The sequence below is a fragment of the Chiloscyllium punctatum genome, chromosome 8 (assembly GCF_047496795.1).
Source record: "Chiloscyllium punctatum isolate Juve2018m chromosome 8, sChiPun1.3, whole genome shotgun sequence".
In the NCBI taxonomy this organism is placed as follows: Eukaryota; Metazoa; Chordata; class Chondrichthyes; order Orectolobiformes; family Hemiscylliidae; genus Chiloscyllium; species Chiloscyllium punctatum.
Genome location: NC_092746.1, coordinates 115,436,673 through 115,450,165, shown reverse-complemented (window position 1 = coordinate 115,450,165; position 13,493 = coordinate 115,436,673). Strand labels below are relative to the sequence as shown.

At 44.0% G+C, this 13,493-nt stretch overlaps 1 protein-coding gene across 4 annotated transcripts in view; it reads right to left on the bottom strand.

Moving 5' to 3' along the window:
* The window catches only part of LOC140480834 (uncharacterized), an 88,979-nt gene that overhangs the window by 50,836 nt on the left and 24,650 nt on the right, over positions 1-13,493 (bottom strand). For all 4 annotated transcript variants that reach the window (XM_072576298.1, XM_072576297.1, XM_072576296.1 and 1 more), the window contains one exon: positions 5,493-5,646. In XM_072576298.1, coding sequence (XP_072432399.1) covers positions 5,493-5,646 — 154 coding nt within the window. The remainder of the gene's footprint in view (positions 1-5,492; positions 5,647-13,493) is intronic.

Genomic DNA, 13,493 nt, shown 5'->3' with positions numbered 1-13,493 from the left:
TATAACATTATACACAAGAGGTCCTATTGAATACAATAGTGTATTAATTTATTCAGCTTCAGAGTTAATGGTTAATTTTGAAGCAATTTGGTATCTCAAACTTGTTTTCTCCAATCCTGTATCTGTCTGGCATTTCTCTCATTATTCCTTCTTTCATTTCTTTTTTATGTCTTTATTTATTCATTCATGTTCTCATGAATGTGTTATAAATCTGCAGCAGTCTTCAATTCTCGCATAAAATCAATGCTGATTAAATTATGTTGTCTTAAATTTTCCTGAATCTTTTAAACTCTACTATAGCAATGTTGCAGGATTTTCTTTGCAAGGTTTTAAATTCTGTGTGTTGGCAACACTGAATGAACTCCCTCCAATAAATATTTCAATTATCTAGACAAACCTGTTTACTTGTCACTCGGACTGAATAGTTGAGGAGATTGTGGTGGCACTGGTGGTAATCTTTCAGGAATTACTGGAGTCAGAGAGGGTCCCAGAGGACTGGAAAGTGGCTAATGTAACATCCCCGCTTAAGAAGGGAGGGAGACAGAAGACAGGAAACTATAGGGCAGTTAGCCTGATCTCAGATGTTGGTAAGATTTTAGAGTCCATTATTAAGTGTATTTGGAAGGGGGCTGGTAAAACTGGGCTGAGTCAGCACAGCTTCAACAAGAGGAGGTCGTGCCTAACAAATCTGTTAGAATTCTTTGAGGATGCAACAAACAACTTAGACGAAGGGGAGCCAGTGGATGTGATCTCTTTGGATTTCTAGAAGGCCTTTGAGAAGGTGCCACAGAGGAAGCTGTAAAATAAGACAATAGCCCATGGTATTAGGGGCAAGGAACTGGCATGGATAGAGCAATAGCTGACTGGCAGAAGGCAGAGAGTGGACAAAGGGGTCTTTTTCAGGATGGCAACCGGTAACAGAAGCTAGGGAAGAGATTGCTGGGCTTGTTGCTGAGAATAGTTATATCATCAACAGCCATGGGTGAGATTGACTTATGTGGTGCCATTATTTTAAAAAGGATATAAGGAAAAGCCAGGGAACTATAGGCCGATGAGCCTGATATTGGTGGTGGCTAGGTCGTTGGAGGGAATCCTGAGAAATAGGATTTACATCTATTTGGAAAGGCAAGGACTGATTAGGGATAGTCAACACAATTTTGTGCGTGGGAAATTATGTCTCACTAACTTTATTCATGATTTGGAGATGCCTGTGTTGGACTGGGGTGTACAATGTTAACAATCACACAACACCAGGTTATAGTCCAACAGGTTTAATTGGAAGCACACTAGCTTTCGGAGCGACGCTCCTTCATCAGGTGGTTTGGAGCATCGCTCCGAAAGCTAACGTGCTTCCAATTAAACCTGTTCGACTATAGCCTGGTGTTGTGTGAGTTTTAACTTTATTCAGTTTTTTGAAGAAGTAACAAAGAAGATTATGACGAGAACGAGGGTAGGTCCGATCAAGGACAGTAGTGGGAGACTGTGTATTGAGTCGGAAGAGATAGGAGAGGTCTTGAACAAGTACTTCTCTTCTGTATTTACGAACGAGAGGGACCGTATTGTTGAAGAGGAGAGTGTGAAACGGACTGATAAGCTAGAAGAGATACCTGTTAGGAAGGAAGATGTGCTGGACATTTTGAACAACTTGAGGATAGACAAGTCCCCCGGGCCTGACGGGATATATCCTAGGATTATGTGGGAAGCAAGAGAGGAAATTGCAGTACCGTTGGCAATGATCTTCTCGTCTTCACTGGCAACAGGGGTGGTACCAGGGGACTGAAGAGTAGCGAATTTGTGCCCCTGTTCAAAAAAGGGAATAGGGATAACCCCGGGAATTACAGGCCAGTTAGTCTTACTTCTGTGGTAGGCAAAGTAATGGAAAGGGTACTGAGGGATAGGATTTACGAGTATCTGGAAAGACACTGCTTGATTAGGGACAGCCAGCACGGATTTGTGAAGGGTAGGTCTTGCCTTACAAGTCTTATTGAATTCTTCGAGGAGGTGACCAAGCATGTGGATGAGGGTAGAGCAGTGGATGTAGTGTACATGGATTTTAGTAAGGCATTTGATAAGGTTCCCCATGGTAAGCTTATGCGGAAAGTCAGGAGGCATGGGATAGAGGGAAATTTGGCCAATTGGATAGAAAACTGGCTAACCGGTCGAAGTCAGAGAGTGGTGGTAGATGGTAAATATTCAGCATGGAGTCCAGTTACAAGTGGAGTTCCGCAGGGATCAGTTCTGGGTCCTTTGCTGTTTGTAATTTTTATTAATGACTTAGATGAGGGAGTCGAAGGGTGGGTCAGTAAATTTGCAGATGATACAAAGATAGGTGGAGTTGTGGACAGTGAGGAGGGCTGTTGTCGGCTGCAGAGGGACTTAGATATGATGCAGAGCTGGGCTGAGGAGTGGCAGATGGAGTTCAACCCTGCCAAGTGTGAGGTTGTCCATTTTGGAAGAACAAATAAGAATGCGGAATACAGGGTTAATGGTAGGGTTCTTGGTCAGGTGGAGGAACAGAGGGATCTTGGGGTCTATGTACATAGATCTTTGAAGGTTGCCACTCAGGTGGATAGAGTTTGTAAGAAGGCCTATGGAGTATTATCGTTCATTAGCAGAGGGATTGAATTCAAGAGTCGTGAAGTGATGTTGCAGCTGTACAGGACTTTGGTTAGGCCACATTTGGAGTACTGTGTGCAGTTCTGGTCGCCTCACTTTAGGAAAGATGTGGAAGCTTTGGAGAGGGTGCAGAGAAGATTTACCAGGATGTAGCCTGGAATGGAGAGTAGGTCGTACGAGGATAGGTTGAGAGTTCTTGGCCTTTTCTCGTTGGAACGGCGAAGGATGAGGGGTGACTTGATAGAGGTTTATAAGATGATCAGAGGAATAGATAGAGTAGACAGTCAGAAACTTTTTCCCCGGGTACAACAGAGTGTTACAAGGGGACATAAATTTAAGGTGAAGGGTGGAAGGTATAGGGGAGATGTCAGGGGTGGGTTCTTTACCCAGAGAGTGGTGGGGGCATGGAATGCGCTGCCCGTGGGAGTGGTAGAGTCAGATTCATTGGCGACCTTTAAGCGGCATTTGGATAGGTACATGGATGGGTGCTTAATCTAGGATAGAAGTTCGGCACAACATCGTGGGCCGAAGGGCCTGTTCTGTGCTGTATTGTTCTATGTTCTATGTTCTATGTTCTAAGATTGATGAAGGAAGGGCAGTAGACATTTTCTATATAGACTTCAACAAAGCATTCAACAAGGTTTCACATGGTAGATTGGTTAGTAAAGTTAGATCACGTGGGATCCGGGTAACCTAGCCAATTGGATTCAAAATTGGCTTGAAGGTAGAAAACAGAGGGTGGTGATAGAGGGTTGCTTTTTGGAGGCCTATGACGAGTGGTGTGCCGCAAGGATCAGTGCTGGGTCCACTGCTTTTTATCATACATAGATATTTTGGATAGTTAGCAAGTTTGCAGATGACCAAAATTGGTGGTGTAGTGGACAGCGAAGCAGATCATCTCAGAGTACCAAGGGATCTTGATCAGATAGGTTGAGAAGTAGTAGATGGATTTTAATTGAGATAAATGTGAAGTGTTGCATTTTGGAAAGGCAAACTAGGGCAGGACTTATACACTTAATGGAAGGGTCCTGGGGAGTGTTGCTGAACAAAAAGACCTAGGGCTGTATTGTTTCTTGAAAGTGGAGTCACAGGTAGACAGGGTGGTGAAGGTGGCATTTGGCATACTTGCCTTCATTGGTCAATGTACTGAGTATAGGAGTTGGGATATCAGGCTGTGGCTGTACAGGACATTGGTAAAACCACTTTTAGAATACTGCGTGCAATTCTTGTTACCCTTCTATAGGAAGGATGTTGTTAAACTTGGGAGGGCACAGAAAAGACTTGCATGGATTTTGTCAGTACTGGAGATATTAGGAGAGGTTGAATAGACTGTTTTCCCTTGAGCGACAGAGGCTGAGGGGTGACCATATACAAGTTTGTAAAATCATGAGGCGCATGGAAAGGGTGAATAGTCAAGTCTTTTTCCTAGGGTGAGAGGACCTGATGGACAACTTTTTCACACCAAGGATGGTGCATATATGGAATGAGCTGCCAGAAGAAGTGGTGGAGGCTGGCAAAATTACAACACTTAAAAAGGCATCTGGATGAGTATACAAATAGGAAGAGTTGAAAGGGGTATGGGTCAAATGCTTGCAAATGGGATCAGGTCAGACTGGGATATCTTGGTCTGCGTGGACGAGTTGGACCAAAGGGTCTGTTTCAATGTTATGTAACTCTATGACAAGTATCCTTCTGCAGGGGTCAGTGTTGGGTCACAACTATTCACATTAAACATTAACGATTTGGATGAAGGAACTGAAGACACTTTTGTTAAGTTTGAGATGATAACAAAGATAGGTGAAGGGACAGATTGTGTTGAGGAAGTCGGCAGGCTGAATAAGGACTCAGACAGGCTAGGACAATGGGCAATGGAATACAATATGGGAAAAATGTGAGGTTATGCACTTTAGTGTAAAGAATAGACACATAGGCTATTTTCTAAATGGTGGAAGGCTTTGGAAATCTGAAGCACAAAGGGATTTAGGAGTCCTAGCTCAGGATTCTCTTCAGGTTAACATGCAGGTTCAGTTAGCAGGTAGAAAGACAAATGCAATGAATGAATTCATTTCAAGAGGGTTAGAATACAAGAGCAGAGATGTACTGCCGAGGCTGTGGAAGGCTTTGGTCAGACCGCATTTGGAAAATTGAGTGTTTTTGGTTCACCTATCGAAGAAAGGATGTGTTAACATTGGAGAGAGTCCACAGGAGGTTGACAAAAATTATCTCGGGGATGAAGGGCTTGCCATATGAGGAACGGTTGAGGACTCTCAATCTGATGGAGTTTAGAAGGATAAGGGGATTAGGTCAGTTTGGTTGGAATTGTGCACCTGTCTAACCCATGCTGCCTTCACCAATTAAAGAACAGATAGTCCTTTGTGAAGCACGTCTCATTCATCATTAATATAGAACCCCAGGCAAGAGCCCAGCCCCAGGATTAGCCTGGTTGGAGCAAACCAAAGAAATCCTGGGAACTAGAGTGAACACAAATGGAAATGTGTTATCCTGACTCAGGTTACCGTCCTCTCTAAGTCAGAGAATGGTGCATTTCACTCTCACCACTGAGACTTCAGACCCTGAACCTGGGAGTACTGAGGGAGTGCTGCACTATCAAGAGGTGCCCTCTATAAGTTGTGACATTCAATCCTGAGAATGGTTAAGGAATAGGTCCCCACTGTGCAGCAACAGTCAGCAGGTTCAGGAACCTTTGAGGAGGTAGAGGGTCTTAATTCTTCAGACCTCATCTCCAGCTTCTGATCTCTGCCCCCATCCCCACCCCCCCACTTGCCTAGCAATGGATCACCGATGAGCTCCTCACTTCCTGGCACGTTTGCTTCATTTGGGGAAACAGGGTTGGAGGTTTACAGGATGCTTCCTACCTGTGAGGCAGAGCGGTCACTTGAAGAAGGGACTGGGCTACCAGGGCCACTGGAGTTGGTCTGAGTGCTGGCCGAGGACTGACTGCAGTGTGTCCGTGACATGCTGAGCAAGCGATGGATCTCCAGTTGCTGAGCTTTGATGGTCCGTTCTAATCTGGAAAAGAGAGAGTTGCCAAATTTTCATTTTGCTTTGCACGATCTAAGAATTCTTTTGTAAGCTCAACATATTAGTCAGGAGGAGACATTGTCTGTGAGGGTTCAAGGCAATCCGTGAGTTGACACTCAAGTGAGTTGAAACAGCAATGATCAGAGAACAATATTTTGAAATGAGCAATGGGAGATACCTGACATTCTTTCAGGATTACTCCAGCTGTACACAAGCCCAACTACTGCTCTTTCACAGCACTTCCAATTGATGATCAACAATCTGAAGGAATCTTCTAAAAATCTTGTGATAACAGCACAGAGAGTGTACCTTCTAGACAATTACACGCCAGAGCAGAAATTCCACAAGCTTGTTTTTTTTTAATTCATTCACGTTGTCCCAGCATTTATTGCCCATCCCTAATTGCCCAGAGGGCAGTTAAGAGTCAACCACATCGCTGTAGTTCTGAAGTCACATGTAGGCCAGACCAGGTAAGGTTGGCAGATTTCCTTCTCTGAAGGACATTAGTGAACCAGATGGTTTTCTCTGACAATCAGCAATGGTTTCCAGGTCCTCATTAGACTCTTCATTCCAGATCTTAATTGAGTTAAAATTCCACCATCTGCCGGGGCGGGAAATGAACCCCAGAACATTACCTCGGTAACAGTCCAGCAATAACAATATTAAGCCATTGCCTCCCATGAGTTGAGCAGGCTTCAAGCTCAGAGGTAGCAATGGCTGCTGTAGAAACACAACAGAGCTGTAACTCCTCACACTCTCAGCCTGCACTCTCTGTTTTACGCCAAGGGGTCACGGACCATTTTCAGGTCTGAAGGTGAGCTCATAGGGTTTGGGAAACTCTGGGCCAGAAACACTGCAGGCAGCATGTTGTAATATCAGCTATGACCAAACATGAATTGGGGGGGGCGGAGAGGCTTGCAGAGAGGAGAAACCAGTTGTTGCAATTCATACAATTACAGAACAATTATAGCAAAGAAGGTGGCCATTCTGCCTGTTTTGTTTATGCCAGCTCTCCACAAGAGCAATCCCATCCCCAGTCTCATTCCCTTGTCTTTCTCTTTGGGTGAGCATCAGATTCCCTTTTAAAATCCACAGCTGAATACCTGCCTCCCCTACACTCTCAGACAGTACACTCCAGACCCTCACTACTTGAGTGAGCCTGCCTACCCCACACTCACAGACAGTACGCTGCACCTCCAAGGGGTTTCTTGTGAGAGTCTTACGGATTGTGAAATAAGTCAGTTACAGAAGACCTAACCTGGGAGGGGCTGCTGGCTGGGAGGTGCTGACAGGCAACCACAATGCTATTGTGTGCAGTTCTGATCACCACACTATCATAGGAAGGAAGTGGAGTCTTTGGAGAGGGTCCAACAGAGGTTTGCCATGGTATTGCCTGGATTGGAGTGTATTGGCTACAAGGAGAGGTTAGATAAATATGGATTATTTCCACTAAAATGTCAGAGGCTGTGGGGGTGGCTGATAGATGTATATAAAATTATAAGAGGCATGTACAGGGTGGATAGTTGGAGCCTTTTTTCCAGGTTGGCAATGTCAAATATTAGGAAGCATAGGTTTAAAGTGAGAGGGACAAAGTTTATAGGAGATGTGTGAGGCAAGTTTTTTTTTAAACACAGCAGGTAATAGGTGCCTGGAACATGCTACCTTGGGCAGGTGGTAGAAGCAGATAAAAACATTTAAGAGTTATTTAGTCGGACACATGAACAGGCAGGGAATACAGAGACACAGACCATATGCAGGCAGATGAGATTAGTTTAGAAAGGCATGGTGGGCCAAAGGCCCTATTCCTATGCCATACGATTCCACATCACACAAGGCCAGCTCTAGATTGGATAAGAAGGTGCTCCTTTTCCCAGGGACTGGTGGACCTTTGACATAAGCCACCAGCTCCTGCACTGACATCAATTTGTTGCACCTCTTCAAGCTTCTAGTGAGAGCAGAACATTTTTCTGAAAGAGGTGGAGTTTTAGTTGTTTAGAAGATAGATGCTGCAGGAAACTATCAGGACCAAGTGATCCACTGGACAGATGTTGATCACCTAAGGGGATCAGAGAGGAATTTCTCAGACCTTTTCAACTTTTCCTACCTCAAAATAGAGTTGGCTTAATGTCTCTCCCTGCAAGGTCAGAAGTTGTTGAGTAGGGGAGTGAGGCGATGTGTGTTCTGCAGTGCAAATTGTCACAGAGGCTGAATGGAGCAGGGAGTCTTTCCCTGCCCAAGGCTGTTCGTGTCTTAAATAACATTATCATTCAAATAGCCACAGCCAAGGCTCCCCCAATAGCTCAGAGAGCACCTGAACCATCCAGCCTTGGGTTCAGTTCCTGACCTTCCACAGTGTGGTTCTGGAAGAGCTGCCATTTTAACGCTGAGGATAAAGGAAGGGGAGGCAATACACCTTTTGAACCCGACTCCCCAGCTGAATAAAACCAGAGCTAACCTTCTTCCTCAACACTGAGTGAACTACTCATTCAGAGAGCCAGGGCGGACATATCAGGCCAAATGGCCTCCTTTAACTCTGATTGCACAAACATCACTTTTCTGCCCTGTTCCAATATCCATTGGTGTTCAAATAGCTGCCTCAGTGTTCCTGAACCAGGTGAGTCAGGTATCAATCTCTTGAGGGAGGTCAACACACGATGAAAGGTAAGATCTAAAGCGACTGCGAAAAAAAAAGCATCCGCCCTGCACATTGGCCTATACTAGTGTAGTCACACAGAGATCAATAGAAACACTAGGGAATAAAAAAAAGAGTGGAGGAGGATGATGGCTCATTGCTAACCACTAATGCTGTGAGGCACTAAAACGTGTGGACTGCCCAACTGAGAAAGATAGCCAGGGGCTAACTGAACAAATACAAAAGAAACTAGAGGGCATAAGTGAGAGGGGAAACATTTAAAAAGGACCTAAGGTGCAACTTTTTCACATAAAGGGTGGTGCATGTATGGAATGAGCTGCCAGAGGAAGTGGTGGAGGCTGGTACAATTGCAACATTTAAAAGGTAGCTAGATGGGTATATGAATAGGAAAGGTTCAGAGGGATATGGGTCAAATGCTGGCAAATGAGACTAGATTAATTAAGGATATCTAGTCGGCATGAACAAGTTGGTTGGTTTCCAATCTGTACATTTCTATGACTCTAATATTCTATCGAGTGAGACCATGCAATTTGACACAAACAGGATATAATATTTCCCATGCATTGGGTCTGATCTGATGGGATACAATATTTTTTCAATTCTGGCCACTGTTAGCGAGGATAGCAATGAGAATCACAAATATTAAAACTCAATTTCCCAATCGCCTTGAAATTAGATGGTTTGGTTTAATATTATACAAACTCCTAATTCTCTTGCTCAAAACCTTCACCGATCCAGGAGCAACTCTGGCTGGTAACTATGGAGACAGTAATGGGCTCGGTCCAAGCTGTCCTCCCAAGCAAGGAGGGGAATGTAGATTCGAGGAAATGCTAAGTGCTTTTGGGCAGTTGGAAGATTTGATATAAAGGCTTGATGACAGCTTACTTGAAAATTAAAATAACAAGTCTTGCTCAACTTTCTGCTTCAATGAAAGGCACTAAGACATTGTTTCTTCCAGGCACTGTCACACAGGATTCTGCAGGTTTACAGTAGAAAGGCTTCCCTTAAATGTCAAGGAACATTTTGCATTAATGTTGTTCTTTCATCTACAGCCAAAGCAGTACTTTTTGAGGTGTAGGGAAGGTGATGGCTTAGAGGCAGTATCACTGGACCAGATGTCTGAAGCTAATGCTCTGGGTCATGGGCTCAAAATAATGGCAGACGGTGACATTCAAAGCCAGTACAAAGCTGGCCTAATTATAATGCATTGTTGTTTCAAAACTACCCATCTAGTTCACTAGTGCCTTTTAGGGAAGGAAATCTGCCATCCCAGTCTGGTCTACAGAACCATACTCTTTTCTGTACAAGCACATGGTTTTGGGCGTAATGGAGATTGAGGATTGGTTAGCACGCAAAGTCACAATGAATGGGTCTTTTTCAGGTTGGAAAGCAAAGGGTCCCAATTATTTACTGTCTACATTCCTGGCTTGGAGGAGGAGGCAGAGTATAACAGATCAAATTTGCTGATGATGCAAAAAATAGAGATGGGAGGGCATGTTGCAATGAAAACTTAAGGGATTTGCAATGGAATATAGATCGTGAGTGGGTAAAAATTGACAAATGGGGTTTAAATAGGAAAGTGAGAGGAAATGCACTTTGGCAGGAAGAATCATGAGACTGACCACTTGTTAATGGAGAGACTTCCAAAAAAAAAGTGCAACACAGAGAATTCTGGGTGTTCTTGTGCACTGAACACAAAATATAAGTATGTTGCATAAGTAAGAGATTAAAAATGGGGAAGTCTTGTTACAAGATGTTTTTGAGGCCACACATGGAGTACTCTGTATAACTTAGATCCCCATGACCAGAAAGGCCAGAGTGGCATTGAAGGCTGGTGAAGAGAGATTCACTAGGCTGTTTCATGGGATGTAGGCATTGAGTTATCGAGAACAGCTAAACAGGTTAGGCATTTCTTCATTAGGTTTTAGAAGAATGAGATGTTACCTTTTTTTTTAGATTAGATTAGATTAGATTACTTACAGTGTGGAAACAGGCCCTTCGGCCCAACAAGTCCACACCGCCCCGCCGAAGCGTAACCCACCCATACCCCTACATCTACATTTACCCCTTACCTAACACTACGGGCAATGCAGCATGGCCAATTCACCTGACCTGCACATCTTTGGACTGTGGGAGGAAATCGGAGCACCCGGTGGAAACCCACACAGACACGGGGAGAATGTGCAAACTCCACACAGTCAGTCGCCTGAGGCGGGAATTGAACCCAGGTCTCAGGCGCTGTGAGGCAGCAGTGCTAACCACTGTGCCACCGTGCCGCCCTTCTTCAAACATGCAAGACACTCGGATTGGTCTTGAGAAGGGAAAGGTTGGGATGATGTTTCCAAGCATGGGGCACTCTCAAGCTGGGGGTCATCAGTACAGAATAAAGGGATACTCATTTAAAACTGAGATGTAAAGGACCTTCATCTCTCAGAGGGTAGTGAAGGTCTGGAACTCTCTACCCCAGAGATTTGTGGAGGTTGGATCACTGAAAGTGGTTAAAGAGAAGGTAGATAATTTTTTTTAAATTTAGCTGTTGAGGGTTATGTGGAGTGAAAGAGGAGAACTAGAGTAGATCAGCTGTGGTCTTCTATCGAAAGGCAGGGTTGGCTTGAGGGGATGAATGGCCTACTCCTGTTCTTATGTTATATTCATATTCAAAATTGGTGATGAAAAAATCATATAATGCACATTAATGAGACTTGAAAATAATTTGTCATAAATTACCCAGTTAATAGACTCATTTTCAGACTAAGATCAATGGGTAGCACAGGCCATCAATGAAGATGATTTATGAACTGGTTAAGAGGAAGGAAGCAGACTGAAACTATAAACAAAACTAGGCTGAAAGGAGGGGAGGAATTGAGTGTGTACTCCAAAGTTCAGTAAAGCACATGAACTGTTGCTGATTTATTTGGATGTGTTGGGAGGCACACTATAATCCTAAGTGCATAGTGTTCGCTGCTAACACTTGGCGGGGGAAGGCAGGATATTGGAGAAAATAAGAACTTTCAAATAGAGGGGTTTAAACTGTTAACTGAGCAGGGGTGCTCAGACAGTGGAAAATATACTTGTGTATTAGTCTTCATTACTGTATGGATTTTCCAAAGGGAAATTCAAAAACGTTGAGTGAACTCTTGGTCTACTTTCCTTTCACCCCTTAACACTACACCAAGCACAGGAAATGTAACATTTATCCTTTGGAATCATAGAATGTCTACAGTGCGAAGGAGGCCATTCAGCCCATTGAGTCCACACTGACCCTCCGAACAGCATCCCACTCAGAGCCACCCCTTACCCTATCCATGTAACCCTGCATTCCCCATGGCACATCCTTGGACACAATGGGCAATTGAGCATGGCCAATTTACCGAAGCTGCCCATCTTTGGACTGTGGCAGGAAACCAGAGCAAACCCACGCAGACACAGGGAGAATGTGCAAACTCCACACAGACAATCGCCCGAGAGTGGAATCCAACCCAAGTCCCTGGCAATGGGAGGTAATACTGCTAACCATTGTGCCACCATGTCATGCCTTTAAGTCCTGCCTTTCCACTATCCATGGTCCCAAAAGCCTCTTTCAGGTTACACAGCAGATTACTTGCACACCTTTCATTTTACTGTGGTGTTTTTGGGGGCACAAAATTTCAGAAGTGATACAATGTAGATAACCAGTCGTTATGGATTGCTTTCGGTCAAAAAATAGGCTGAGAACGTTGACAAAAAGCTTTGAGTCTGAGGATTGGGAACATTTTTGAATTTAGCAAAGAATAACCAAGAATGCTTCAATAGATATATGAGGAGGAAAAGGTTAACGTAGAGACAACTCTTCACAGCAATATCAGAAATCCAAAGATAAGGAACCGAAAGAAATTAATATTGCAAAAGGCTTGCAACTGACAGCAAGACCACAAATGCATGGAGTTTGACACAGCTTGCATTAAGTAAACCTGCTCCTGCTGAATCTTCCAAGTTGGCAGAAAAATACTCCAGGTGAAAACCCACAGAGAAACATCTGTCTCATTTGCCCAAATCATTTTTTTTCAAAAAAAAAGAGAAAAAAACACCACGCTCTTTTCAGCTTTTTCTGAGGTAACTCAAAAGTTGGATACTGTGTATTTCTTGATCTGTTGTAATCATCAACAAGTTCAGAAACAGAACTGAATGAAAACAGCCAGGGGTGACTGGGGAATGAGCAGGTCTCGAAGTTCCTCATGTATTCTGAATGACCACACCGTGGGACCTTTCCTCATGTATCACACATCAATGTGTGTCTCTTCCCCAACACACAGGCTTCCCTGCCAGGAGTCAGTCTGACTGGCAGGCTTGGTCAGGAGGGGAACGCAACAGCAAGTTGCAGGAGTTGTTACAACTCCAGCCAACCTGGAGATTTCTGCTGGCCTTCAGCTGGTTCTGCTGTGGCACTTAGCTGCTGCCCAGAACTGCCCCTCAACACACAAGTGCCCAAAGGCTAGCGAACTGCTGCAGCCCACTGCTACAGCACGCCAAGGAGGGTAATTCTAACATTGCCAGTCTCTGTAACAAAGTTTAATTTATCTGAAATAAGCTGATTAAGGATAGGGGAAGCCCAAACTAAAGGGCACAGATTCAAAGTGAGTGGAGGAAAGATTTAAAAGGGACCTAAAAGGCAACATTTTCACACAGATGGTGGTGCATGCATGGAATGTGCTGCCAGAGGAAGTGGTAAATACAGATACAATTACAACATTTAAAAGACACTTAGACAGATAAATGAATAGGAAAGGTAGAGAGGGATATGGACTAAATGGAAGCAAATTGGACCAGTTCAATTTGGGATCTCTGGTCACATGGACATGTTGGACCAAAGGCTCTGTTTCCATGCTGTCCAACTCTATGACTCTAGCTACCCCTCATCTTATTTCTGTTAAACAGGATGAACTTCAGAATGTTAAGATCCAACTTGACCCCAATGTTAAAATTCTCCCTATTATACATAATGATTGGAACCATGTGGATTTCATTAAGTATGAGATCCTTGATTGGAGTTCTTAACCTGAGCCAATCAGGGACCCCTGGCTGACAGAAATAAACACGGGAATCCACCAACACCCTGGAGTTGTTCAGCGAGAGGTGGGTGCCGCAGGGAGTGGAGTGCATTATTTCCCCGTCCAACTCTATTTTGATTTAGTCCCTACCCTCC